General features: G+C 46.7%; 1 protein-coding gene and 2 long non-coding RNA genes across 10 annotated transcripts in view; 2 read left to right on the top strand and 1 right to left on the bottom strand.

Annotated features, from left to right (window-relative positions):
* Window positions 1–25,760, top strand: part of LOC122689036 — a 574,758-nt gene that overhangs the window by 392,114 nt on the left and 156,884 nt on the right. The gene's annotated exons all lie outside the window — the stretch shown is intronic.
* LOC122689024 (X antigen family member 5-like) overlaps window positions 1–25,760 on the top strand; it is a 73,687-nt gene that overhangs the window by 43,850 nt on the left and 4,077 nt on the right. For 2 of the 4 annotated variants that reach the window (XM_043895101.1, XM_043895103.1), the window contains exon 2: window positions 25,369–25,448. In XM_043895101.1, coding sequence (XP_043751036.1) covers window positions 25,369–25,448 — 80 coding nt within the window. Of the gene's footprint in view, window positions 1–13,662; window positions 13,931–24,243; window positions 24,468–25,368; window positions 25,449–25,760 lie in introns of those variants that run through there. The other 2 variants (XR_006339659.1, XR_006339658.1) reach the window with 2 other exon arrangements.
* Window positions 69–13,566, bottom strand: LOC122689045. The gene is made up of 3 exons (XR_006339710.1): window positions 13,431–13,566; window positions 2,220–2,330; window positions 69–1,427 (listed from the first exon to the last, which is right to left on the bottom strand). It is a non-coding gene; the product is annotated as an uncharacterized LOC122689045 (long non-coding RNA).

The raw sequence follows: 25,760 nt of genomic DNA, 5'->3' as shown, positions 1-25,760 counted from the left end.
ACGCTCAGTCCTCGTCGAAGTTCCCCTCCTCCCTACCCGAGCATCCCCCTGCCCACGGTCTCCCCGCCACCGACCCCGGCCCCGGGCATCAGGAAAGACCGCGCCCCTCATGGTCTGCTGTTTCTAGCCTTCTTCCCTCTCATCACCCTCAACACGCTGTCCTGTCCTCCAGCTCCCTAGCTCTAGGGCCAGTGCACGGATAACAGAACATCCTGGAAACGCTCACCTCTACTACCACACGACCTTCCATACCTTCCGCCAGGCCCCTCCCCGATCGGATTGGATCCTTGCAGACTCCTGACTATTCACTCCCTGCCTGTGTCTGAGCACATGAGCGTTGAGGAGCAAACTTTACAACCTTACATAAGTTTTTTATCTTAAACCCGTGGCCAGCTGTTCGTTTTCACTCTCACCTACCTACACTACTACACTACACAGTAGTAACCTTCCTCCATCATAATGACCACCAGCCCAACCTGCCAATAATTGGCGGAGAAGCAAGCAGCAACTCAGTGGGATTTCTCAAGTTTCCCAATCCCAAAGTGCATGTTTCTGCCCTGGCAGTATGTTGCCCGTCTGCCCGAGTCCTACTGACTGCACCCAGCCCCTCACCTCTGCCCGGGATCCCATGCCTTGCACCTTCCCAGGGACTTCCAACCTACAGTTATCACCCCTCTCGCCTGAACCAGCCCCTGCTCCCTCTACACCGCAGCATTCCACAAAACAGGGGGAAACCCATCCTCTTCTACCACCCTATTCTGTAGCTACTGGCACTTCACCTGTTGCCCTTCAAAACAAAACTGCTTCAAATTCTGCTGAGATATTCTCTACTCAGCCCCCTTCCACGAAGCTTTTATCCCAGTCATTCCACTGTAACTGGCATTGTCAAGCCCATCATTAAAATCCATACTTCCTGATCCCGCAGACACTCTTCAGTGCTCACTCATCTTGGCCAACATCTCAGGCACCTTTGGCATATTTGATTCTTGTGTTTTTTATCCCTGTTTTTATATTTCAGGGGCTTGGGGCTTATGTGACACCAAAGTATCCTAACTGTACTTGACAAGGGACACATTCTACCCTATGCCCCCTTTGACCTGGATATTGTATGGGAAGTCTTGGGTCAAATGAAAGACAAACAAAGAAAACAGCATCCCAGTCACAGAGGGGGAAACGGCCCACAGAGGCAGTGGCAGTCAGAGGTGAGAGAGCTCAGACAGGGAGGTGTGACAAGAAATGAAGAGGAAGACCAGGGCAAGGAGGATTCCACCCCATTCCCACTTGGGACTCACAGGGGGCACACTGCGCAATGACCGAACGGAGTCTTTGGGCAGATGGGTGGCTGTCGTTTAGGAATTTCTTTTCCTGGAGCTGATCTTGGTGCCTGTTTTGCAGCAGGTGAGATCCAAGTGAGGGCTCTGCATCACCTGAGGGAGAAATGTGGAAAGGGACTGAATCCAGACGAAACCTAAGCAGCCAATGGGCTAGGAAACCTTGCAATTGAGGCTGAGGAGTGGACATCCCTGCCCAGGGGTGGGCTGGACGATGAGACCCAGATTCAGAGGGGTCTGAAGATGCCTGCAGAGTGGCTGAGGCTCAGTCAGCCAGGGAGCACTGGATCCACAGCAAGAGGAGGGAGACAGAAATGCAAGTTTCACCACCCCAACCCAAGGGCGGTGCAGGTGAGCATCAACAGCTGGAGCCAGGAGAGGACAGTCATCTTTCCCTCAGGGACTGCTGAGGCCACTGTGAGGAACAAAGGTATGCTGTATTATAGACGACCCCTCCCACATTACCACAGGCCTTGTAAGTGACATACCCCTGCTCCATGGCTGAAAGAAGTAGAGAGCATTTTCATCAAAATAGACTGAGCATTTGTATCTATGGATGTTCAGTTGGTTGCATGCAACCACACTTTCCAAGTTAGAAGCAACGTCAATAGGAGTTTTCTGGTTATTAACCAGTATGAAGGGTGAACACTCATGAGGAAGATCAGATCAGCCAGGGAGAACAAATACACTAAAGTGTCCATGGAATCTGAGGAACATACATTGAGACTGTGATCCTAGCAACCCATGCCCCCCACCACCACCCTGGCTCTTCCTGTGACCATGGGTCACAGAGGTACAGTGGGGCTAAGAGGGAGAGGAAGGTCTTCCTGGAACTCCAATGCTGCTTTGAAATCACCACTCTCCCTTGACTTCAACGTGAATACTCACCTGTGAAGATCATTCCAATTCTCCATTCCGTCTTCTAGTCAACAGTCCTGATGATTCTTTTGGAACTGGCATCCTGGTCTCTTTGGTTTGGAGAACAGAAAATAGCATACCCTGCAAGCACACAGACCTCTACTTCCAATACACTGCATCTTTGATTCCTTTCAAGCCATGCTTCTTGAAAGTACAGACTCCAGGACCATCCTTATCTGGTTACCTCTTGATTCTTCCTCTGAGTGCCCATCCACACAACATCCCCTTGCTAACGTATCCCAAGAGCTCCATGGGCCAAACCGTAGTACCCGGTGCTGTATTGGCCATAGACACATTCCGCCTTCAAAAACACTTTCCTTGGTCAGAGTCTCTGACAGAAGTACATGCTGGCTTTCCTCCTCCCTCTCAGTCCATTACTTCTAAGACTCCTTGTGTGTCCATTTACTTTGATCCCCTCCTAAACCTTGGTTTTGCTTTCCTCTGGTTTCCCACCTCTGCCCCGTGCTCTTCCATTCTACACATAATCCTTGGGTGACCACGTCACCCCCCACAGCTTTTACCCATCTGACTTGTTTTCATTAGTATCCCTCTATGCTGATGGTTTTTCCTATCACCAGATCTACCTAAGACGTCCCAACGGGGCCCCACTTCCACCACACGCTGAGACGTATACGCCATCTGCACTCAGATGTCCCATAAGCACTGCAGACCTGCTAGTAGCCCCAGGCCAATGTTCCCTGGGGTGTCTCATGGATGGGCAGGCCCAGGCATCCTCTCGTCTGATTTCCCTCTCTGTAGATTTGCCCTTTCTGGGCATTTCATATCAACGGACTCCTGCAGGAAGTGGCCTTTTGTGTCTGGGTTCTTTCACTTAGCGTAATGCTTTGCAGGCTCACCCACGTGACAGCAGAAAGCAGAAGTTCATCACTTTTCATCCATTTATGCTATTCCACCATATGGCTACATACAGAATACTTTGTTTACCACTCTCCAGCTGACTGGAATCTCTCCATGTGTCAGAGCCCAGAGAGCTGCACACCCAAGGACAAGCAGGCCAGGAATTCCCTGGTGGTCCACTGATTAAGAATGTGCCTGCAATATTGTAAAGTACTCTCCAACTAATATAAAGAAATTTAAAAAATGTAAAAAATGTGCCTGCCATAAAAAATGAATGCACAGAAATCCATTCCATTCCTATAAAATAATAAGGAAAAATCAGAAAGAGTAATTAAGGAAACTATCCCATTCACCATTGCAATGAAAAGAATAAAATACTTATGAATAATTGTACGAAAAGAAACAAGGGACCTGTATACAGAAAACTATAAAAAAAAAACTGATGAAAGAAATCAAAGATGACACAAAGAGATGGAGAAGTGTACCACGTTCTTGGATTGGAAGAATCAGTACAGTGAAAATGACTCTACTACCCAAAGCAATCTGTAGATTCATCACAATCCCGATCAAACTACCGAAGGTATTTTTCACACAACTAGAACAAATAATTTCTCAGTTTGTATGGAAACAGTAAGGACTCTGAATACCCAAAGCAATCTTGAGAAAGAAGAATGGACCTGGAGGAATCAACCTTCCTGACTTCAGACTATACTACAGACCATACTACAAAGCTACAGTCATCAAGACAGTCATCAAGGCAGTATGGCAGAAAGACAGAAATATAGATCAATGGAACAAAATAGAGAACCCGGAGATAAATCCACACACGTATGAACAGGTTATCTCTGACAAACGAGGCACAAATATACAATGGCGTAAACAAAGTCTCTTCAACACATGACGCTGGGGAAAATGCTCAACTACGTGTAAAAGAATGAACCTGGAGCACTTTCTAACACCACACAACAAAATAAACTCAAAATGGATTAAAGATCTAAATGTGAAACCAAAAACTATAAAACTCTTAAGAGGAAATCATAGGCAGAACACTCTCTGACATAAATCACAGCAAGATCCTCTATGGGCCGCCTCCAAGAGTAATGGAAATAAAAACACAAATAAACAAAAGAGACCAAATTTAACTTAAATGCTTTCGCACAATGAAGGAAACTGTAAGCACGGTGAAAAGACAGCCCTCAGAATTGGAGAAAATAACAGCAAATGAAACAACTGACAAAGAAGCAATCTCCAAAATATACAAGCAGCCCATGCGGCTCAATACCAGAAAAACAAACAACCCCATAAAAAGGGGGCAGGAGATCTAAACAGACATTTCTCCAAAGACATAGAGATGGCTACCAAATATATGAAGAGATGCTCAAAATCACTCATTATTAAAAAACTGCAAATCAAAACCACAATGAGGTATCATCTCACACGGGTCAGAATGGCCATCATCAAAAAGTCTACAAACAATAAATGCTGGAGATGGTGTGGAGAAAAGGGAACCTTCTTCCACTGTTGGCGGGAATGCAAACTGATACAGCCACTATGGAGAACAGAGTGGTGATTCCTTAAAACACTGGGAACAGAACTGCCACAGGACCCAGCAATCCCACTGCTGGGCATACACCTCGAGGAAACCAGAAGTGAACAGACACATGTACCCCAATGTTCACAGCAGCACTATTTACAACAGCTAGGACATGGAAGGAACCTAGACGTCCATCAGCAGATGAATGGATGAGGAAGCTGTGGTGCATATACACAAAGGAATATTACTCAGCTATAAAAAGGAAAACATTTGAATCAGTGCTAATGAGGTGGATGAACCTGGAGCCTGTTATACAGAGAGAAGTCAGTCAGAAAGAGAAAGACAACACTTCTACTAATGCATATTTATGCAATTTAGAAAGACGGTAGCAACGATTCTACATGCAGGGAAGCAAAGGAGACAGAGACGTACAGAACAAACTTTTTGACTTGGGGAGAGAAGGTGAGGGTGGGATGATTTGAGAGAATAACAGTGAAACATACACATTCCCATATGTAAAACAGATGACCAGTGCAAGTTCATTGCATGAAGCAGGGCAACCAAAGCCGGTGCTCTGGGACAACCCAGAGGGATAGGGTGGGGAGGGAGGTGGGATGGGGGTTCAGGAGGGGAGGACACATGTATACCTGCAGCCGATTCATGTTGATATATGGCAGAAACCATCACAATACGGTATAGTAATTGTCCTCCGAGTAAAATAAATTAATGATTAAAAAAATAAAACAGAACCCACATGCCAATGCCAACAGGGAAGGCATTCAGTCCCTAGTCCAGGAAAGTTCCACATGCCGCAGGGCAACCAATACTGTGTGTCACTACTGAACCCACCTGCTTCGACTACTGAAGCCCTCGAGCCCAGAGTCCATGCTCCTCAACAAGAAAACTCGAGAAGTTCATGCACCGCCACTAGAGAGTAGTCCTTCTACTCCACAACTAGAGAAAGCCTCGTGCAGGAACAAAGACTCAGTGCAGCCACCAATAAATAAATAAATAATAAGAAAGAAAACCAGGCCAATCTTCTGTATGTTCATTTGAAAAATCCAATGGTAGATACCAAAGCAGGTGCATCTCTCTAGATCTTTGAATGATCATATCTTGGGTGAAGCTAACAAAAATTACACCACAGGCTATATTAAATTTTTAGATCACGTTCCCAGGCACTGCTTTTTTCTAGACAGCCTCTTTTCTCAGAAAAGTGTTCCTTAGGAACTTTAGTCACCGGAACTGGGGCCTCCACCACATACAAGGGCAGAAAGCAAAAGCCATTAGGAAGACACGGTTCAAATCCTATGAGTTTATGAGTGCCTGTGACCACAGGCTAGGAAGAACACACATCCCAGAGTCTCTTCACATTTCAGGAACTGAAACCTGTATTTTAACCACTTCGTTCAGTTCTTTAATACCACTACTATCCCCTTAAACAAAGACTTGGTGTGAAACACTTGGAAAATGACCTTAACCCAATTCACTCCCAACCTCTTGTCACATGTCACAAGGAGTCTCTCACGAAATTTCCTCACCTAGAAAGCCAATTCTCAGATAAAGAAAAGAATTCACACACACACACATCTTGTGAAGAAATACTGAGATTTTAGAAACTGACCCACAACTAACCCATGGTTCATCATTCTTTCCTCTTGTCTCCCTCCATCCACTCTGAGAAATGAGTATTTGGCCATGCTGTCTGATTTGCCCACCAAGTTCCTCATAGCACACACAGGATGTTGTTACAAGTGAGCCTATAAACTCGCCGTTGACACCAGCCAGCCCTACTGAAGTCGGCTACCTGGGGGCAGGGAGGTGGCCAGGCCAATAAATTCATCATCTCATTTCCTTCATCACCCTACCCATTTCATTCCCTGCAGTCACGTGGCCCAAATGAATAAAGATCTCGCACCAAATTGCTGCTTAAAGCACCACTGCCTCAAGTTTCCTTCGTTATCTCACGTGGCTTCTGAGCCCAGGGAACAGATTTTACTTGAGATGAGTAAAGCTAGAGAGACAGCCCATTGGCCAGAGATTCTGTTTGGGAGGTGATGTCTCTCAGCATACTCTTTACGAACCCATGGACCAAGGCCCGCCAGGCTCCTCTGTCCAGGGGATTCTCCAGGCGAGAATACTGGAGTGGGTTGCCATGGCCTCCTCCAGGGAACCTTCCCGACCCAGGGATTGAACCCAGGTGTCCGAATTCCCCTTCATTGCAGACAGATTCTCTACCGCTGAGCCCCCGGGGAAACCCATGATGAACATAGACCGCATATTAAAAAGAAGAGACATCACTTTGCTGACAAAAGTCTGCAGAGTCAAAACCATGATTTTTCCAGTAGCCGTGTACAGATGTGTGAGTCAGATCATTAGGAAGGCTGAGTGATGCTTTCGAATTGTGGTGCTAGAGAGATGATGCTTTAGAATCCCTCGGGCAGTAAGGAGAACAACCCGGCCAATCCTACAGGAAATGAATACTGAATACTCTGAATACTCACTGGAAGCACTGATGCTGAAGCTGCAATACTTTGGCCACCTGATGAGAATAGCTGACTCATTGGAAAACACCCTAGTGCTGGAAAAGATGGAAGGCAGGAGGAGAAGGGGGCGACAGAGGGTGAGATCGTTAGACAGCATCACCAACACAATGGACATTAATTTGATCAAACTCAGGGAAATAGTGTAGGACAGAGGAGCCTGGTGCGCTGCAGGCCATGGGGTCGTAAATAGTCGGACATGACTGAGTGACTGAACCACCACCTCCACCTTCCCTTTGAGCTTCCCTAAGGTGCCACCGCCCCACACTCAGCGGGGCTAAGAAGCTTTCTGTGTCTGTCAGTGGTGAAGGCTGAGACTTCTGTCTTCACACACTCAGCGCCCCCTGCTTAGGGTTGATGGCGGGTCCTTAGAATGCTCATCACTCCCTCCCAGAGCTCAGACCAGGCAGCCTTCTCACAACAGTCATGGAGCACCTACCCTGCTACAGAAATGGGAGTTGGAGCTGTTTACCCGTCTCAATGTGTTTTCTCCCTTTACATTCACTTCCACATTTCTTCCTGAGTCACCGAATCCAACTCTGCTCATCCCCACCTGGTCCCTCTAAGAAGCTGCCCCTGCATCTCTAGCACCACATGCACGGGGTGGCTGCATGTACGCCCTGCGCCATGTATCTTCTTTCTCCTTTCTCTTCAGAATCTGTCCACTCCCAGATATCACAAAAGGGCTCCAGATCGCCCACAAAGGGGGCGGTGCTGCAGGGGAGGCTCTGATTCTCATCCACAGCCTGGCTCAAAGCAGGACTGTGTTATAAGCACCACAAGCCACTGCACTGCATCATGGGAGCCAAAAGAGCAAAGGTCTGAAAGTCCTAACACAGACATTTCCGTGGACAGAACACCAGTGTCTTCCTTGGGACCTGTGAGCTGTTCTTTGGTTTGGGCCTATGGAGTCAGTGACCTTTTTCAGAATGATTGCAGGCTTACCTAGCCTTCCATCAGGACCTCTCTACTCCCCACAGCCCCCCACCTACTGTACCAATGATATTACTTCTCACTTCAGTGCGCCAATTGGGTTTTCACCTGGCAGGGATACAAACACAAGTTTTTTATGCTGAAACCTCAAGATACCTGAGGAGAACGAGTCTTCAGAAAGTACATTGTTCAATTATAATAGAAAAACTGCCTATGTAACAAAGAAGGTACAACAAATTACAATACTAATAAAATGTTATTTGGAAATTATATACAATGTCACACTTCAGAGAAAAAACTTAGTATGTGGTCTATTGCCTTCCAGGTTTTGTTCTCTGCATTTAAGAAAATCAGGAGATGGGTGAGGTAACGTCTTCATGATACTGTATCTGTTGCTCTGTCTGTGTATCATTATATTATACTATGCTTATGCTACTTTCCATAATGATGAGGGTGCTCCACTAATGTTGGTCAGAGGAAGCACTGTTTAGACCTCAGTATGGACCAGGAATGGTTCTCTGTGATGTGTGCATGTTGACATGACACCCCATGGTCTTTCACGCACTTAGGAGACACTGTGTTCAATCCATACACAGATGCATAGTAATGTTTCATGCGGATGGACATGTAGATCTGCCTTTTGAACCAGAGTACACCAGACACTGCACTGTATTCCAGATTGCGGGTCAGATCCCACACCTGGCTGTTTCTCTCTGGCCTGCGCACCAATCTGACTCAGCTCTTGCCAGCTAGGTCACTTTGTGCAGATGCATTCACCCACTAACATCTTCGTGTCTCTGCTCCTCAGCTGACAAAAGGGATGATAGCATTAAAGATGCTCACCTCACCGTGTTGCTATGAGTACTCAAAGACTTCATTATGCGTATATGTACGGAGAGCTACACACGGTGCAGAAGGGGAGCTCTTCCTCCTGTGTCTCTTCACTTCTGTTTCCGCTTGTACTAGCAGCCCCCCGTCCCTGCCCCCACGCGTTCACCTCCCCCACCCCTACTCTGCTCTCTCTCCCCTGTGCCCCTGTCCTCAGACTCTCCATCCCAAAACACAGCTGAACATCTTACGATTTACCCCAGAAAATACCCATACCATCACCCTTGGATTAAACAATCATGAACATTAGCAGAAAAAATAAGAAACACAATAAACGGGCAATGTTAAAACTACATAAGAAATAAAGCATTACTGATGAATGTCGGGCTACTAATATTTTCATATCTTCATCAGATTCAGATCTTCAGAACTTGATATATGAGAATTAGATTTGATAAACAATGCCAGAAAAGGTAATGCAATGTGGTTCCTTAAATAAGACCTAACAAAATGGGGGCACATGGTGTGTTCATGGGTTGAGAAATTCAATATAATTAGGATGTCAGTAGTTCCCATACACATCCATCAATTTCACACAATTCCAGTCAGAAATTCCAGCAGGACTTTTTCGTACATATAGACTAATTGAGGATAACATTTCTGTGGTAAGGCAAATGAACTAGAATAGCCAAATGATTCTGAAATACAACATTGGAGGAGTGACATTAACCTGAAATTTACTTTGCATCTTCAACCAAAAGTTGTAAGCAACCATGTGTCTATGAAGGGATGAATGGATACAGAAAACGTGGTGACAGCAGTCAGAATGGCCACCATCAAAAAGTCTACAAACAACAAAGGCTGGATAGGGTGTGGAGGAAGGGGAACCCTCTTACACAGTGGGTGGGAATGCAAACTGGTATAGCCACTATGGAGAACAGTGTGGGATTCCTTTAAAAACTGGGAATAGACCTGCCATGTGACCCAGCAATCCCACTGCTGGGCATACACCCTGAGGAAACCAGAAGTGAAACAGACACATGGACCCCAATGTTCACCGCAGCACTGTTTACAATAGCTAGCACCTGGAAGCAACCTAGATGCCCACTGGCACACGAACGGAGAAGGACGTTGTGGTACATATACAATGGAATATTACTCAAGTATAAAAAGGAATGCATTTGAGTCAGTTCTAATGAGGTGGATGAACCTGGGGCCTATGACACAGAGTGAAGTAAGTCAGAAAGAGAAAGAGAAATACTTTATACTAACGCTTATATATGGAATTTAGAAAGATGGTACCAATGACCCTACATGCAGGGCAGCAAAGGAGACAGTGTTAAGGTCCAATCATGAAGCAGGGCACTCAAAGCCGGTACTCTGGGCAAACCCAGAGGGATAGAGTGGGGAGGGAGGTGGGAGGGGCGTTCAGGATGGGGGGACACGTGAATGCCTATGGCCACTTCATGTTGATGTATGACACAAACATCACAATACTGTAAAGTAATTATCCTCCAATTAAAATAAATTAATTTGAAAACAGAAAATGTGAGATATACAATGGAATATTATTCAGTCACAAGGAAGAAAATTCTGCCTTTTGCAACAACATGAATGGAATTCAAAGGCTTTATGCTAAGTGAAAAAAGTGAGAGAAAGACATATATTGTATGTTCTCACTTACGTGCAGAATCTAAAAAAGTCAAACTTACAGAAATTTCCAAGAGTCTAGAATGGTGGTTTCCAGGGCCTGCGCAAAATGTTAAATACTGGGTACAAACTTCCAGGTATGAGATGAATAAGTTGCATGGATCCAATGTATAGCATGGTGAGTATAATTAACGAAACTGTAGAATACAGTGAAAGCTAAGAGGGTAGATCTGAGATGTTATTTCCTCAACAGTTTTTAAAAAGGATTATGTGAGGGCACAAAGTGCCAACCCTGCTGTGGTAATCGTTTTGCCAAATATGTGTGTATCAAATCATCACATTGGCATCTTAAACTTACAGGTTATATGTCAATAATACCTCAAAAAAGGTGGACAAAATAAGAGTACTTCGTGTGTCCGGTGGGAGAGCATTCAAGCTATATTCTGTGTCCCTCTGATATGTCCCCATCATTCTTGAACTTTCCCTTGTTACTGACATGACAAGGTGACCCAGGCTCATTTATCCTTTCCTTCCTCAGCCTGGGAACCCATCATTTAGTGGAGAAAGGTGTTCAGAAGCTAGGGTCTGGGGACTGGTGTAATTATAGCCATTGGAATGTTGCTTTTTCCAGTAACTTGGGAATATATGTGTGTACACAATCACACACACACACACACAAACACATAGACACACATCTATAGTTACATATCAGTCTAGCCACATATGCACACCTATCGAATACAAGAAGTCTGCATGGAGACCTTTAATCCCAGTAGAATTCCTCAGATTTGTTCTAGGTTACTTCCTTTCCATACTGGAAATTCCCTTTTCCAAAAATGAAAGACATGGCTCTCAGCATTCTTATGTATTTGGTGAATAGTTGATGAGTTGATGAATCCCAATGCATATAAGTGATCCCTCCTCCATGAAAGGGTGCTCCTCACAATCTATGCAGAACCATCCCTTGCCCTTGACTTCCACACCTCACTCAACCTTGAATCCATGAAGCAGTTAGCCTCCTTCACACTCAATCCCCAGCGATATCCTTCTTTCCACCTTGGGCTCTGACTCTCCAGGCAGGGATGCTCCTTTACACATATACATGCCTTGCCTGGCCAACACCTAACGGCTTTAGGACTGACTTGCTCAGGCACAAAAAAGGGAAGGGAAAAAAAAAAAAAAAAAGGGAAGGGAAAGAAAGGGTAGGGACAGGAAAAGGTGAGTATGTCATAATACAGTCAGCCAATCAACGTGAACTGGGCCAAACCCAAGCAATGTGATGAAGTCAGTTGTTCTTGCTTTCTTTCTTTCTCAGTGTCCTCCAACTTCCCTTTCTGCCTCTGTCCTTTGCCCCAGTTCCCTTTTCCTTCTTAAGTCCTGCCCTCCATCAAGAGTACGAATGTTACGAGGCATGATTCCCACATCATAACCGATCTCTGCTGCTTGGCTGACATTCAGTGTGACATCCCTGCAGCTGGGACACTCATTCTCTCTCTCTCTCTCTCATGATGGACCAGAAGGTCTCACTCCTAATTTCAGGGATAGGTAGGAGAGAAGGTGTAGGGCACACGTTGGAGCCCTCAGTCCTTCATCTGTGAAATGCGGATGATCACAAATTGTGAGAGAAACAGAGACAGCAGCAACCAGACCCCTTTCAATGAGTGCTATATGCCAAATCCTGTGCATCACAGGACTCCTTGACATTCAGGAGCACGCCAAGTGGATTTCCATGCCAGGACAGTTGCATTTGTTGTTCCTTCTGCCTGGAATGCTCTTCCCTTAGATATCCCCATGGCCTGCTCCCTCACTTCCTCCAGGTCTCTGCTTACTTGCCATCTTTCAGGGAGACTTTCCCTCCTTACTTTGAATAATATAATAACATCATACCTACATATACCCTTTCCCCTGATCTAGCATTATCTTTCTTCATAGTGCCTGCCATCCTTGATTATTTACTGACCACCAAGTCTATGAAATGACAGACTTGGTTGGATTTGTCCTGTCCCAAACTCCTCCAAAATTGCTCAGGTCTATGGCAGGTGCTCAGAAAACATTTGCTGAAGGATAGTCTGGAGCCAGGCCCGTTACACACATTGCTAACATGCACAGGTAGCTTCCAAGATGGGCACTGGCCCCATTGTATTAATTATGGACAAACTGAGATTCCAGGAGACAACTGATACACTCAACAACACACAGTCAGCATGTCAGGTTCCAGGCCTCAGAATCATATCTGCCAGCTTCCAAACCCTCAGTTCCCGGACAGAGACCTCACAGCCAAGAACATAAGAGGTTTTATTTCTGACACAGAGACTCCAGACAGCCCAGATAGATACCCAGAGACACCAAAAAGAGCTCACTGAATCTCTGCACAGAGAGCACACAACTCGTTTCAGACCCTCAAACACAACTGAGACCATCACCATACACGCTGTGACAAAGACCCTCCAAACAGACCAAAGTCTTCAAGACAGAAACAAATGAGAACTGCACAGATACTTCACACCATGGAGACTGACGCCCAAACCACTCGACACTTACCAACCTAATACAAAATCCCTAAACGGAAAGAGAACCTTTAATAACTCAAGAACATCATGTACCGAAATAGGACCTGTGTTGCAACACGTAGTGATACACAAGCCCAGGCTCCCTGGCACAGGTTAGTCTCCAGGGAGAGACAGCTAACTCAGAGACCTCTCCCTGGACATGAATTGCATGCATTTCTGCGAATATCCGTGCGCTGCCACATGCTCCAGACTGAGCGAGAGCAAAACAAGACCGAAACGCCGTCAGCATGCACAGCCAGCGACTGCGCCAAACCTCGCCACTAACCAGGGCAGCTATTCGACCCCTTCGGGAAAAGGCATAAAACTCGGAGAAAAACTGTATGCTCTAAAAAGCCCCAAACGGCAACATGCCTCTCGTCCTCAGGTCCAGCTCTGCCATCCCAGTCCTGTAACAGCCAGCCAGACAACTGGAACTGGGCCGGAGACGGAGCAGGGCGGGACTCGCAGGACTTCCGGCGCCTATCCGCGCCCCGGAAGAGCTCATTCCTGCGACCTCGCGGTGACCAATCAATGCCCAGAACGCTCCCTGACGCCAGACCCCAAACTGGCAGCCCAGCTCGCTCCGTAGCCGCCCCCCTTGGATGTAACCATGTAGAAACGAAGGGGTGGAATTGGAAAAGAGACGAGGACAGCTACCGCTTAATACCGGTGTCCACTCGGACTCAGATGCAGCGCGATGCCGGAATGGAGCGAATGGGGACGGAGGCAGTGGTGCCATTGGTGCCTCCGCTAGGAACTCTAGTCGATGCCCGAGGCGGGGTAAAGGTACTCTCTGTGTTGTCATAGACCCTCTCGAATGGTACCTTCCAGAGTGGGTGGTTCTACCGCTACCCCTCAGTGCCACATCCCAGGACCGAACTGTTTCATCTGCCGCGCCCCTTGGTGGTGAGCCTGGAGAACAGCCGATGTAGATACCGGTGGACCGTTAGAGGGTGGATGATCCTCCAAGGGTGGAAGGGCAACGTGAGGATGAAAACCCCGCCGATTGCTGCAATCTTGGACTCCGAAAAATGTCTCCATAAACTGAAGATTACTTCTCTGTAGTGGCCACTATCATAACAGGAAGCATGGAAAGCATTTTCTGTGTGCTGGGCATTGTTCTTGTTTGTGCTTTCCTGTTTAATACAGAATAGGTCTCAATGGGGAAAGCCAGCCACAGTCCCCCAGCGGGCAGGGGAGAGAAATCTTTGGACTGGGATCTGAAGGTCTGGGGTGGGGAAGGCCTCTGTCGTTGACTCCGAGTAATATGTGAGAAGGACAACAGGACATTCCATTCTGTTCCGAAAGGGGTCAACTCTGAGGGGAGCCAAGGATAGTGCATAGGTGAGATAAAGACCATGGGTTTGACACCATCTTGTCATCCCTGAATTTGTTCACTAGCAGAATCCTCAGCCTGTCTAGCTATGCCTCTGTCAACACGTTTAATTTGCTTATTCATGCCTACATTCAATCATCTTCTCCACAGTTTCTGTCAAGCAAAACTCTGTGTGTTAGGAAAGAGAAAATCAACCTTGGCATCATGGAACTTTCATTGTGTTGGGGTCATACAGCCCCAAAAGATAAGTAATTTATCGGGTGTTCATAACTGCTGTGATTAACGTTAAACCGGGATAGTGAAATAGAGAGAGGGGATGATATCTAGAAAGAGTGGCCAGGGATGTTCCTTCTAAGATTGTGACATTTGAACAAAACCTAGCGGAGATGCCTCTCCGGGAGAAAGTGTCTCAGACAGATTTAAGGCCAGTGTAAAAACGGGAGTGGAACTCAGTGTAGAGTGTATGAAAAGAATGTTGAGGGCTATGTGACTGTCACAGCATGATGGAGGGAGGGCCGGGAGATCCGATGAGAGCGGTGATGAGGGGCGGGTCCCCTAGGGCCTCTGGCCATAGAGGTGACTTTGACTTGAGCCACAGGAGGGTTCTTACCAGAGAAGCCCCCAAGGTTCTTTCAGACGCCCAGATCACACAAGGTTTGTTGAGGATCTCTAGATTCATCCCGGGAAATCTACAGACCCTCTGCAGTTGAACATGCCTTTCCTGGAATCCACTACACTCAAGGGGAACCCCTTGTACTGTTCCCAGTGGACATCCATGTTGCTTGATGATACACTCAGGACAGAGAAAGGACCCTCACGGTATGAGGGAGGTCACAGACAGTCTCATAAAGGCTAAGAGGGAGGATGTAACAGACACAGAGATGGCAGGGAGAAAGACAAAGATAGAACATTGGACAGGGACAGAGAGACTATCTCTGGCAGCAAAGGATCCCCAATTAGCACCCAGCTATGGGCCCCCAGCCCTGCTACTGGATGAGGTACCTATCTCTATAGGAGAAAATAAGGTGGTCCCCCTCCCCGCCCCGCCCCCCACCAGGGACTGTCTCTAGGAAATGAGTCAGTTGCCCGAGGCCTGAGTCTAAATCATGGTCCCTTGGCACACATCAGAGTCCTCTGCCCTGATCAAGACGTGGAGATGATCCAGTCATGGGGAGGCTCATGCTGTACACAGGGTCCCTCACAAGCTGTCCAGCCCTGACTGCCCTCCTGCTGACCTCAGTGCCAAGGAATGCTTTAGTGGGGGAAAGAGAGGCAGGAATCACTCCATTTGTGGTGGAGCCTCATGCAAATTGGTGAATGTGATGTTTATCCCCACCTGCTTGGAGGCTCATCTCTGCATTTTCAACCACCACGTCCCCAGGGAATGTGTAGATTACATTCAATACATCAGGTGAGCAGCTCAGTGTATGATGGGAAGACACCGAGTCGTATCCTGACATTGAGACAGTCAGAGGGTCCTTGTGGCCCTGTGCAAATGCCCCCCTCCCCCACTACCTGGCCAGGGTTCTGCTGAGTCTTCCCTGCCTCCTCCAAGGAGCCCAAGCCTGCATCCCGTTCCTCCTGTCCTCATGAGCCGAGAACTTCAATCTGCACTGGGCCTTGAGCTCCCATCTGCAAATGGTGGCCTCTTTGTGCTGGGTTGGCCAGATTGTCTGAGTGAGTGTGTGTACACAGTTTTTTCACAGGGTCCCTATCAAGGGTGGTAGTCTTGTCAGGAAGTATTGTTCTCCTCAGTATTGTTACCGTGGGCTCCTGTGTACTGTTCATGACTTGCCCTCCCTGAGGATAGGGCCGCAAGATTTTTTCTCTCTAGGGAGGCATGGGAGAAATCATAGCAAATGTGATATCACAGGTCTACTTCTAAGACCCATGAGAGTGGGGTCCATCCAGCCTTCCTCTTAAGACTACTCTCATATGCAGATCCATGAACAGCTCAGAGACCCAACCCTCTGGACAAAACCCTCCCAAATAGTTCAGAGACTTCACGCCTGGGACAGAGATCCACAAACAGTTTAGAGAGCACTCATCCTGGAAAGCAACCCAAAACAGCTCAAATACGTCACACCTGAGGACAGAGACCCTAAACATCTTAGAGAATTCCAACTCTCAGTTCAGTTCAGTCATTCAGTCGTGTCCAACTCTCTGAGAGCCCGTGGACTGCAGCAATCCAGGCCTCCCTGTCCATCGCCAACTCCCAGAGTTTATGCAAACTCATGTCCATTGAGTCGGTGATGCCATCTAACCATCTCATCCTCTGTTGTCCCCTTCTCCTCCCGCCTTCAATCTTTCCCAGCATCAGGGTCTTTTCAAATGAGTCAGTTCTTCGAATCAGGTGGCCAAAGTATTGGAGTTTCAGTTTCAGCATCAGTCCTTCCAATGAATATTCAGGACTGATTTCCTTTAGGATGGACTGGTTGGATCTCCTTGCAGTCTAAGGGACTCTCAAGAGTCTTCTCCAACACCACAGTTTGAAAGCATCAATTCTTCGGCACTCAGCTTTCTTTACAGTCCACCTCTCACATGCATACATGACTACTGGGAAAACCATTGCCTTGACTAGATGGACCTTTCTTGGCATAGTAATGTCTCTGCTTTTTAATATGCTGTCTAGCTTGGTCCTAATTTTTCATTCAAGATGCAAGTGTCCTTTCATTTGATGGCTACAGTCACCATGTGCATTGATTTTGGAGCCCCCCAAAATAAAGTCTGTCACTGTTTCCCCATCTATTTGCCATGAAGGGATGGGACCAGATACCATGATCTTAGTTTTCTGGATGTTGAGTTTTAAGCCAACTTTTTCACTCTCCTCTTTCACTTTCTTCAAAGGACCCTTTAGTTCTTCGCTTTCTCCCATAAGGGTGGTGTCATCTGTATATCTGAGGTTACTGATATTTCTCCTGGCAATCTTGATTCCAGGTTGTGCTTCATCTAGCCCACTGTTTCTCATGATGTACTCTGCATCTAAGTTAAATAAGCAGGGTGACAATATACAGCCTTGAGTTACGCCTTTTCCTATTTGGAACCTGTCTGTTGTTCCATGTCCAGTTCTGGCTGTTGCTTGCTGACCTGCATACCCATTTCTCAAGAGGCACATCAGGTGATCTGGTATTCCCACCTCTTTCAGAATTTTCCAGAGTTTCTTGTGGTCCACACAGTCAAAGGCTTTGACATAGTCATTAAAGCAGAAGGAAATGTTTTTCTGGAACTCTTTAGCTTTTTCTATCACACAGTCAAAGGCTTTAGATAGTCATTAAAGCAGATGGAGATATCTTTTGGAACTCTTTTGCTTTTTGTATGATCCAAACGATGTTGGACATTTGATCTCTGGTTCCTCTGCCTTTTCTAAATCCACCTTGAACATCTGGCCTCAGGTAAATTCAGATCCTTAAGACAAACAGCACTACTCTCAGCCAGTACTACAAGTGTTAAGTTGTAACCACTGTGGTTGCTGATCTAAAGTGCATTCTGAAGGAATTTATGGTGAAAAACAGTATGAGGCACCCTGTGCTTTGGACAAGTTGGCCTTTTTTATTTACCGATACCTCAGGAAAAGGTTCAGTGACCCTAGATTCTTGCCTCTTCCCCACACAGAAAAGCATGAAAATAATGAACTTGTGACATCTGATCTCTGTGTTTCACAGCACTCTTTAACCAATGTGCACGCCTGACTGCATGTACTTCCTAGGCAACAATCATACTGACTTCTCCGCTACCTCCTCCAAGCAGTTTCCTCAGAGCCAAAGGAGGAATGTGTCCTGGGTTGTAGTTCCCAGAAGACTCCAAATCCAACTTAAACTCACAACTTGCCTGTTTTATGCTTTTATTTAAGTAGACACAACTCTAGATAACAGCTCTCCTTTAGCTCAGAGGCTCCACCCCTCTCCCCCAGAGCCTACAGCCTGCACCCTGGGACACAGAGCCCCACATCTTTCCCTCTGGGCTGCGGTGTTGGCATTTGCACTGAGTCTCTGTTCAGTCAACCCCAAGGGACAGAGGCCTCCAGTCCTGCAGTCCCTGCAGTCTGCATTCACCAGCATGTCATCCTGAGGAAGGCAGATTCATCCCAGGGGTGGGGATTGCCTGAGAGCTGAGGAGTTCTGAAATTGATTTCCCATGTCTGGGTCCTCAGACACCCTGGTCACCTCTGGAAGTGTTGACTTTGTATTGTGCCCCACGGGAGGGTCAGAGTGAATCCCAGATCCACAGAACGAGTCCGAGGGACCTTGTTCTCTCTGTCATGTCTCAGCACACTCGGTGGGCAACTGAATTCTGGAGATAGGAGAGGTCTTCCCCTCACTGTGCCTATGACAGCTCCCTTACATCCCTCTAGTCATCTGTCGTTTTCCAGAGTCCCTCTCCTGTTGACAGCTGCCACAAGTCCTCTTTATCCCAAGTCGCCACCCTCTCCCCTCACCTTCCACCTGGCTTCCCTCCCACTCTAGGAGCCTCTTTAGCCCCTCTCTAGCCCTGCTCACAGGGCCTCTGTTACATCCTCACCCCATTTGTGGCCTCTCACCCAGCACCCTCACTGCCTCAGACGATCCCGTGAGGACCTTGCCTGCTCCCTGCATTCTGCAGGACACCTCTCTCCTGCCCACACACAGGTGACTGTGTTAATGTCCTGGTGAGGGCTGAACTGAAAATCTCTCCAGGATCCCGAGAAAATCCAGACCTAGACCAGGCGTCCAAGGCACTTCCCTCAGGGCTGGGGCGAAAGAGAGGGGATCTCAGAGAGAAAGAACACGACTCAAGTTCCTGCAGGGGTGACAGGGTTTTCTTCAAGTGAGATGACACCTTAGAAGTGCTTAGGACACTGCAACTCAGATGACTGATTATCTAAGACTCAGAGATGCGCCCACGGATGCCAGCTGACTCCTAGAGTGACCTCACTAATGCAGCCACTGACTGGGGAAGCATCTCCAGCCTGTTTACTGGGCAGTGAACACTCCTGGAGACTAGGTTCCACTGGTCCTCCAGTGCTCAGGCCCAAGACCCCACTGTGAACTCTTGCCCATCAACCTCAGCACCTGACTGTGTGAGCCCTGGCCTGATATGGGGTCTCTACCCTGTTCCCCGTGAGAGCCTGAGCCTGTGTTTTCCACGTGGGCTCCCCAGAGTTGTCTGGGATTTCTTGCCTCTGAATCCTCACAACCAATCATTGCTGCTTGTGTATTCAAATCTGCACGGTGTTGGCATGACCAAAATGGGCCTGGAGTGTCCTCCTGGACATCTGAGAAAGGGGACTGCCCTCGGTCCAGGTTTGAGGCCTGGGTCTCCAGGGTGGCATCCTCCCCATCTGTGTCAAAGGCTGTGGTTGGTCACCCTGGGCAGTGGTGGACGGTTTGTCCATCCATTCACAGTACTTGCATTGTTACCAAATGGAACCCTCTACCCTGTAGTACCTTCTACTTCCTGTGGTTCCCTGGGGAGCCATTTTTCACTCAGTCTTGTTGGTCCTGGGTGGGATCGGACTATTTGCATTTCTAACCATGCTCAGCCTCCCTCCTACACAACTGGTGAACTCCATGATGAGCAAAGGTCTAAGCATCCTGTTCACTGCAGCAGAGTGGTCTGCTCCAAGAATGATGTGATGTGGTAGTAAACAACCTTTCCTTCTCCTGCTTTACTGATGGACATCAGCTTTACTGACGGACAGCATTTTGGCAGCATCAATGAAAGTGAACATCCTAAAAAAAAAAGAAAAAAAAATCCTTACAAAATCCTCGTCCTTGTTCATTTACTGTTAACAATCCATTAACTTATTATACCACCTCAGTAGAATAAAGGAAAAAAAAACCGCATTATCATCTTGGTAGCTAACTAAAAAAGCATTTGACAAAATTCAGCATCCGTTCAAAATACAAAGACTCAAACTAGAAGCAGAAGGCAATATTTTGAATGTGATATAAAACATCTATGAAAAACCCATCGCTATCATCATAGTTAGTGATAACAGGCAAAAGTACTTCCCCTGAAAATCAAGAACTGTAGAAGGATAACATCTCTTACCACTTCTATTCCACATGGTTCTGGACAGGGTAATAAAGCAAGGGAAAGAAATAAAATGAATCTACATTGGCAAAGAAGTAAAACTATTCTATTTGCAGATGATGTAATCTTTTGTGGGAGCTCTCAATGACCTTTTATACATTCCCACAGACACAGAGTCTGTCTAGTTGATCGTGTGGATTAAATCTGCAGCTTGTGCAGCTGGTGGGAGGGTTTTGAGTCTTCTTCCTTAGTCACACTGCCCTTGGGTTTCAATTGTGGTTTTATGTTTACCTCTGGATATGGGCAGTCCTCTGGGGTTTGCTCCTGGGGCTGCCTTGGAGGACTTGGGTTTGCCCCTGCGAGGGCCAGGTGTGGAGGTGGTGCAGCTGCTTGAGTCACAGGGGTTGTGGCAACATCAGGTACTCAGGGGAGTTGGCGGCTAGGGCAGCAGGAAGTATAGTGCTCTAGAAGGGTATGGCAACCAGTATTGGCCAATACACTCCAGTATTCTTGCCTGGAGAACCCCCTCCCTGACAGAGAAGCCTGGCAAGCCACAGTCCACAGGGTCACAAAGAGTCGGACACTACCAACGTGACCCTGCATGCATAGACATAAGACTTTTCTTGTCTGTGGCAGCTCTGCCCCAGTGCGAGTTGAGCGTGAACGTTGCACAGCAGCTCGGCGTGCAGGGACCCTGCTGGTGCCAAGTGTGCAGGGACATGGACTGCCTCTGCCACAGGAGTTATGGCCCTATCAGAGTCTTTTTTCGAGGCTCTTGTAGCTGGCGATCAGAAGGCCTCTTTGGCCTTTTTTTCTCCATAGCTCCGCCCATTCAGGCACTTAGAGGGCTTCGTTACCTGGGATCCTTCTCTGTTGTTCGAGCATCAGGCACTTAAAGGGGCACCGTGGATGGGGTCCTACTCTGTAGTTTGGTGCATCAGTCACTTAAAGAAGCACCCTGGGTGTAGTCCTACTCTGTAGTTCAGTGCGTCAGGCCAGCCTCTCTATTGTTCAGCTGCCAGTGCTGGCATGGGGTGTTCGAGAGGCAATGGTGATGGCTCCATGCCCTACAGATGAATCAGCAGTATCACCTTACTTCCAAGGCTGCCCGAATTTCCTCCACAGGTATTTCCCACCACAGTCTCCTCCCTTACATCCCCTCCATCCATCTCTCTGCAGTCAACAGCAGCCCTTGTCCTGGGATTGTTCCACAACCCCTAAACTCCAGCTCCCAGCCACTGCACCATCTAGGGTATGTATGGCTCTGGCAAGGATGTCTGATTCGCACTCCATTTAGGGTGCCACAGATGAGCTGTTTCACTCTCAGCCTGAAATGTTTCTCCTCTGACTCAGACAATTGCCCCATCTGGGGATTGGACCCTTGCTTCAGTTCCCCCACTGACCGAGGGCAGGTCCAGCCCTACTAACACTCCTGTTTTTTCTGCCTAGTTGCCTCATCCTACCGAGTTTTGTGTGGGTCTATATATTCTTTTCCACTGGTCAGGTGCTGCTATCTGTGCTCGGCTGGTGTTCTGCATGCACTTCTGTGTCTGAAGGTATATTCCTGATGTATCCTTGGAGAGGGATGTATTCCCCATCCACCTACTCCGCCACCATCTTGTTGATCCATGATATAATCTTGTGTATAAAAAATTGTGAAGAACCACCCTCTCCCCATAGAAACTGTTAGAACTAATATAGGGGTTCGACAGGTTTACAGAATACAAGGTCATATACAAAGGGCAAATAGATTTCTATACACGTTCAGGACTTGTACAATACAAATTACAAAACATTGCTGAGTGAAATGAAAGACAGTCTAGATGAGTGGAAATTTTACTTCAGTTCAGTCGCTCAGTCGTGTCTGAGTCTTTGGGATCCCATGGACTGCCGCATGCCAGTCTTCCCTGTCCATCACCAACTCCCAGAGCTTGCTCAGAGTTTTACAGACTTTGGAGATCACATCTGTGGATTGGAAGACTCACTATTGTGTTAAGATGGAAGTACTCCCCTAATAGAGGCCTATCAAAGTTCAAACTGCTCTTTTCCCCTGGAAATCAACAAAATGATCCTAGAATTGTAAGAATTAAAAGGGTCCTGGGATAGCGAAAACAGTGTGGAGAAAGAACAAGTAGTTACACTTCCCAATTTCAAACCCCACTTCAAACCTACAATAATCAAGACATTATGGTACTGACATAAGGATTGTATATAGACACATAATGGAATGGAATGGAGAGTCAAGAAACAAGCCCATATTTGTATGGTCAGTTGATTATTGTGAGGGGTGTAGAGGCCATTCAATGGCAAAGAAAAATGTTTGAAAAATCGTCTTGGAATAACTGGATGTTCACATGCAAAAGAATCAATTTCAACCTATACCTCACACTGTATATAACAATTAACTGAAAATTAATAAAACACCTAAATATAAGAGCTAAAACTATAAAGTACTCAGAAGAAAACAGAGATGTAATTGTGAATCTTGGATTAGGCAATGATTTCCTAGATATGATACAAAAAGCACAAGCACCAAAGGAAACAAAAATAGGCAATTTGGAATCATCAAAATTAAAACTTGTATCATTCAAGTGATACTATCAAGAATGTGAGATATCTAGGGCACCTACTGAATGCTGGCAGGGAGCCTTGAAACCCAGGCGGACCAGAGGAACTCCAGAGCAACCCTGTATGATGTGTGGGTGGGGAGCGAGGGGGGAGGAGTTGTGGTGGCTAGTTGGTGTTCGTGTTCCTGAGGGTCAACTAGGGGAGGACAGGTTTTCCTACACCTGCAGAGTGCGGATGGGGCAGGACCCTTGGGTTCGCAAATGCTCCCTTGGGCTATTTGCCATCAGACTCCTTCCTCCACTCCTATACACTGGCAACCACAGATATATTTCTGTGCCTATACTTGTGCCTTTTCCAGGAATCCATTGACATGAAATCATATAATATAGCTTACTGTGTCTGACATCTCTCATTGGCACAGCTGAGATGCATCCTTGCTGTTACATGCATTAGTAGTTCCTTTTTACGTGACTGTGTAGTATTATTTTGTATGAGTATACGCTTTTGTTTTTCTTTCATCTGTATACCAGTTGTTGAATAGTTGGGCTGTTTCTAGGTTTGGCTATTAGGAGTACATGAGTAGAATATTTGAGTAAAGGTCCTTGTGTGAGCATGTTTTCCTTTCTCTTGGGTAAAATTAAAACTCCTAGTAAGTACAAAAATTCCCACTATAATAGAATAAGAAGAAGAATGTGCTACTGGAGAAGAGTGAAGAACTAGCTACAGAAGGAATGAAAAGGCTAAGCCAAAGTGGAAACAACACCCAGTTGTGGATGTGTCTGGTGGTGAAAGTAAAGCCCGATGCTAAAAGAACAATATTGTATAGGAACCAGAGGTATATTCAGAGAAATCAGTTACCAGTTCAGAGATTTAAATGTGCAGTGCTCCAAGCAAAAAATGGCAACAGAGGTATGGATTTATGTATTTATTCCATGGAAATGAGTAAAGCCATTGCAAGCATGATGGAAAACCCAGAAGCAGAGAAAGAAATGGTTCATCAAAGCATGTATAAAAATAGGTATTAAAAACCTTAAAACCTATTTCTGTCATGAGTGTCTTCCTGAGACACATTCTCCACTAAGGGTAACCTGGGACTACCTATCACCACAGTTTGTGGATGCATAAGCTAGACTGCCCTGGAAGGAAAAACATATAGTCTTCAAGCCCTTTTCTCATCCTCCAGAGACCCTGCGGTTCCAGGACTCTACCTCAGTGGCGGGAAAACCTCAACCTGCACTGCACAGGCCCAAGTCAGGGAGCATGCGCAGTGTGTGCGCACGCGCCTCTTTCTGCGCATGCGCCTTAGTGCGCATACGCCTTCCTGAGCGCATTCTGTGAGAACCGTTGGGCCTGAGACAGGTGTGTTTATTCAGTTCCGGTTCATTCTCACTACTTGAGACTCACCAGGTGGGTTCACAAATCTGTCCTGTCTGGAGTTTAAGTGTGCGTGCGTGTCAGGGGGAGCCAGCGAGTTTCGGGCGGGTTGGGCAGTGCCATCTGGGGCCTTTGAGGAGGAAGGCCCTCGAGGTCATCATCTTCCTCCTCACAGGTGTCGCGACGCCCTAGATCTTGTTCTGGTGGCTGGAGAGGAAGGGCGGTGGGCAGAGGAGGGCAGGGGTTCCGATGACAGTGGGGGGAGTCTTGGGGGTGCTGTTTGAGATATCTGGCTCATTGGAGCCCTGGAAGTAATGACAGAGCACAGAATCTGCGGCCGGGCGTGGGACCTGGGCAGGGGGCACTGTGGGCGATTAAGGAAAGGCCTAGAAACAGGACCGCAGTGGGTTTGTGACCCTATCACGAGTATTGTGGAAAGGTGCCAAGAGAGAAGTGGACAGGTATGCTCTGTATGCAGACCCAGCTCAGCCACAGACGCTGAGAAAATCGCCATAGTCAGGCTGTAAAGACTAACCCATTCTTCCTGTTCCCACGGAATTCCAAGGGAGTTGGGGAAAATAGGTCTGATGAATAGGAGTGTGACAAGAGCAATAGTCCTGAATTTTTAAATCCCTAGCAGTATTTCACTAACTATCTTCATGATGGAGCATTCTGTTGTGAAATCAAACTTCCTCACAACAATTGTCTGTGTTCTTGTGTACCTTAAGGTGATTTCTCTGCCAGCTTAGCGAAGATACACATGGCTTTGCAAGCAACTGTATTTGGTGTAAATGGAATGCATGTACACCCATACTTTCTTTTGAAGGTATTTTCACAGTTTTAAAACATAGGAAGTCAACATATGGTCATAAAAGTGATCAAATATAGCTGTACTCTTAAATACATTTTCTAAATCACAATATTCTCCTTTCAGGGAGAAATATGAGTGGGCAAGTGGCATCAACACTGGGATCTACAGGTCAAGATTCTACCCAGCTGGATGAACCTGTGGTTGTGAGTACCTTAGCATTTGATATTTTCTATTAGCACAAATTTACATTTGAGAAAATGATGTTAAGTAATGCAGATGCAGTGATAAAGGTCTTCCGTGCTGATAAAGGGTGACAGTTTGTCTTAGGAAGGAACACTGGTCCAGATATATTACAGTCTGGCATTGCCTGGATGAGTATACTGTGAAATTCCCTGGAAATGTGCACAGTGACTCCCTCCTCCTGCTTATTAACAACAGATTGCACACTTCCATCCCAGCATAGATTTAAATAGCTTCCAAAGTCTTTCTGGGTAACTCTTATGGGAGCTAACTTT

Source organism: Cervus elaphus, chromosome X (genome assembly GCF_910594005.1).
Source record: "Cervus elaphus chromosome X, mCerEla1.1, whole genome shotgun sequence".
Taxonomy (NCBI): Eukaryota; Metazoa; Chordata; class Mammalia; order Artiodactyla; family Cervidae; genus Cervus; species Cervus elaphus.
This window is presented reverse-complemented; position numbering and strand designations above follow the sequence as displayed.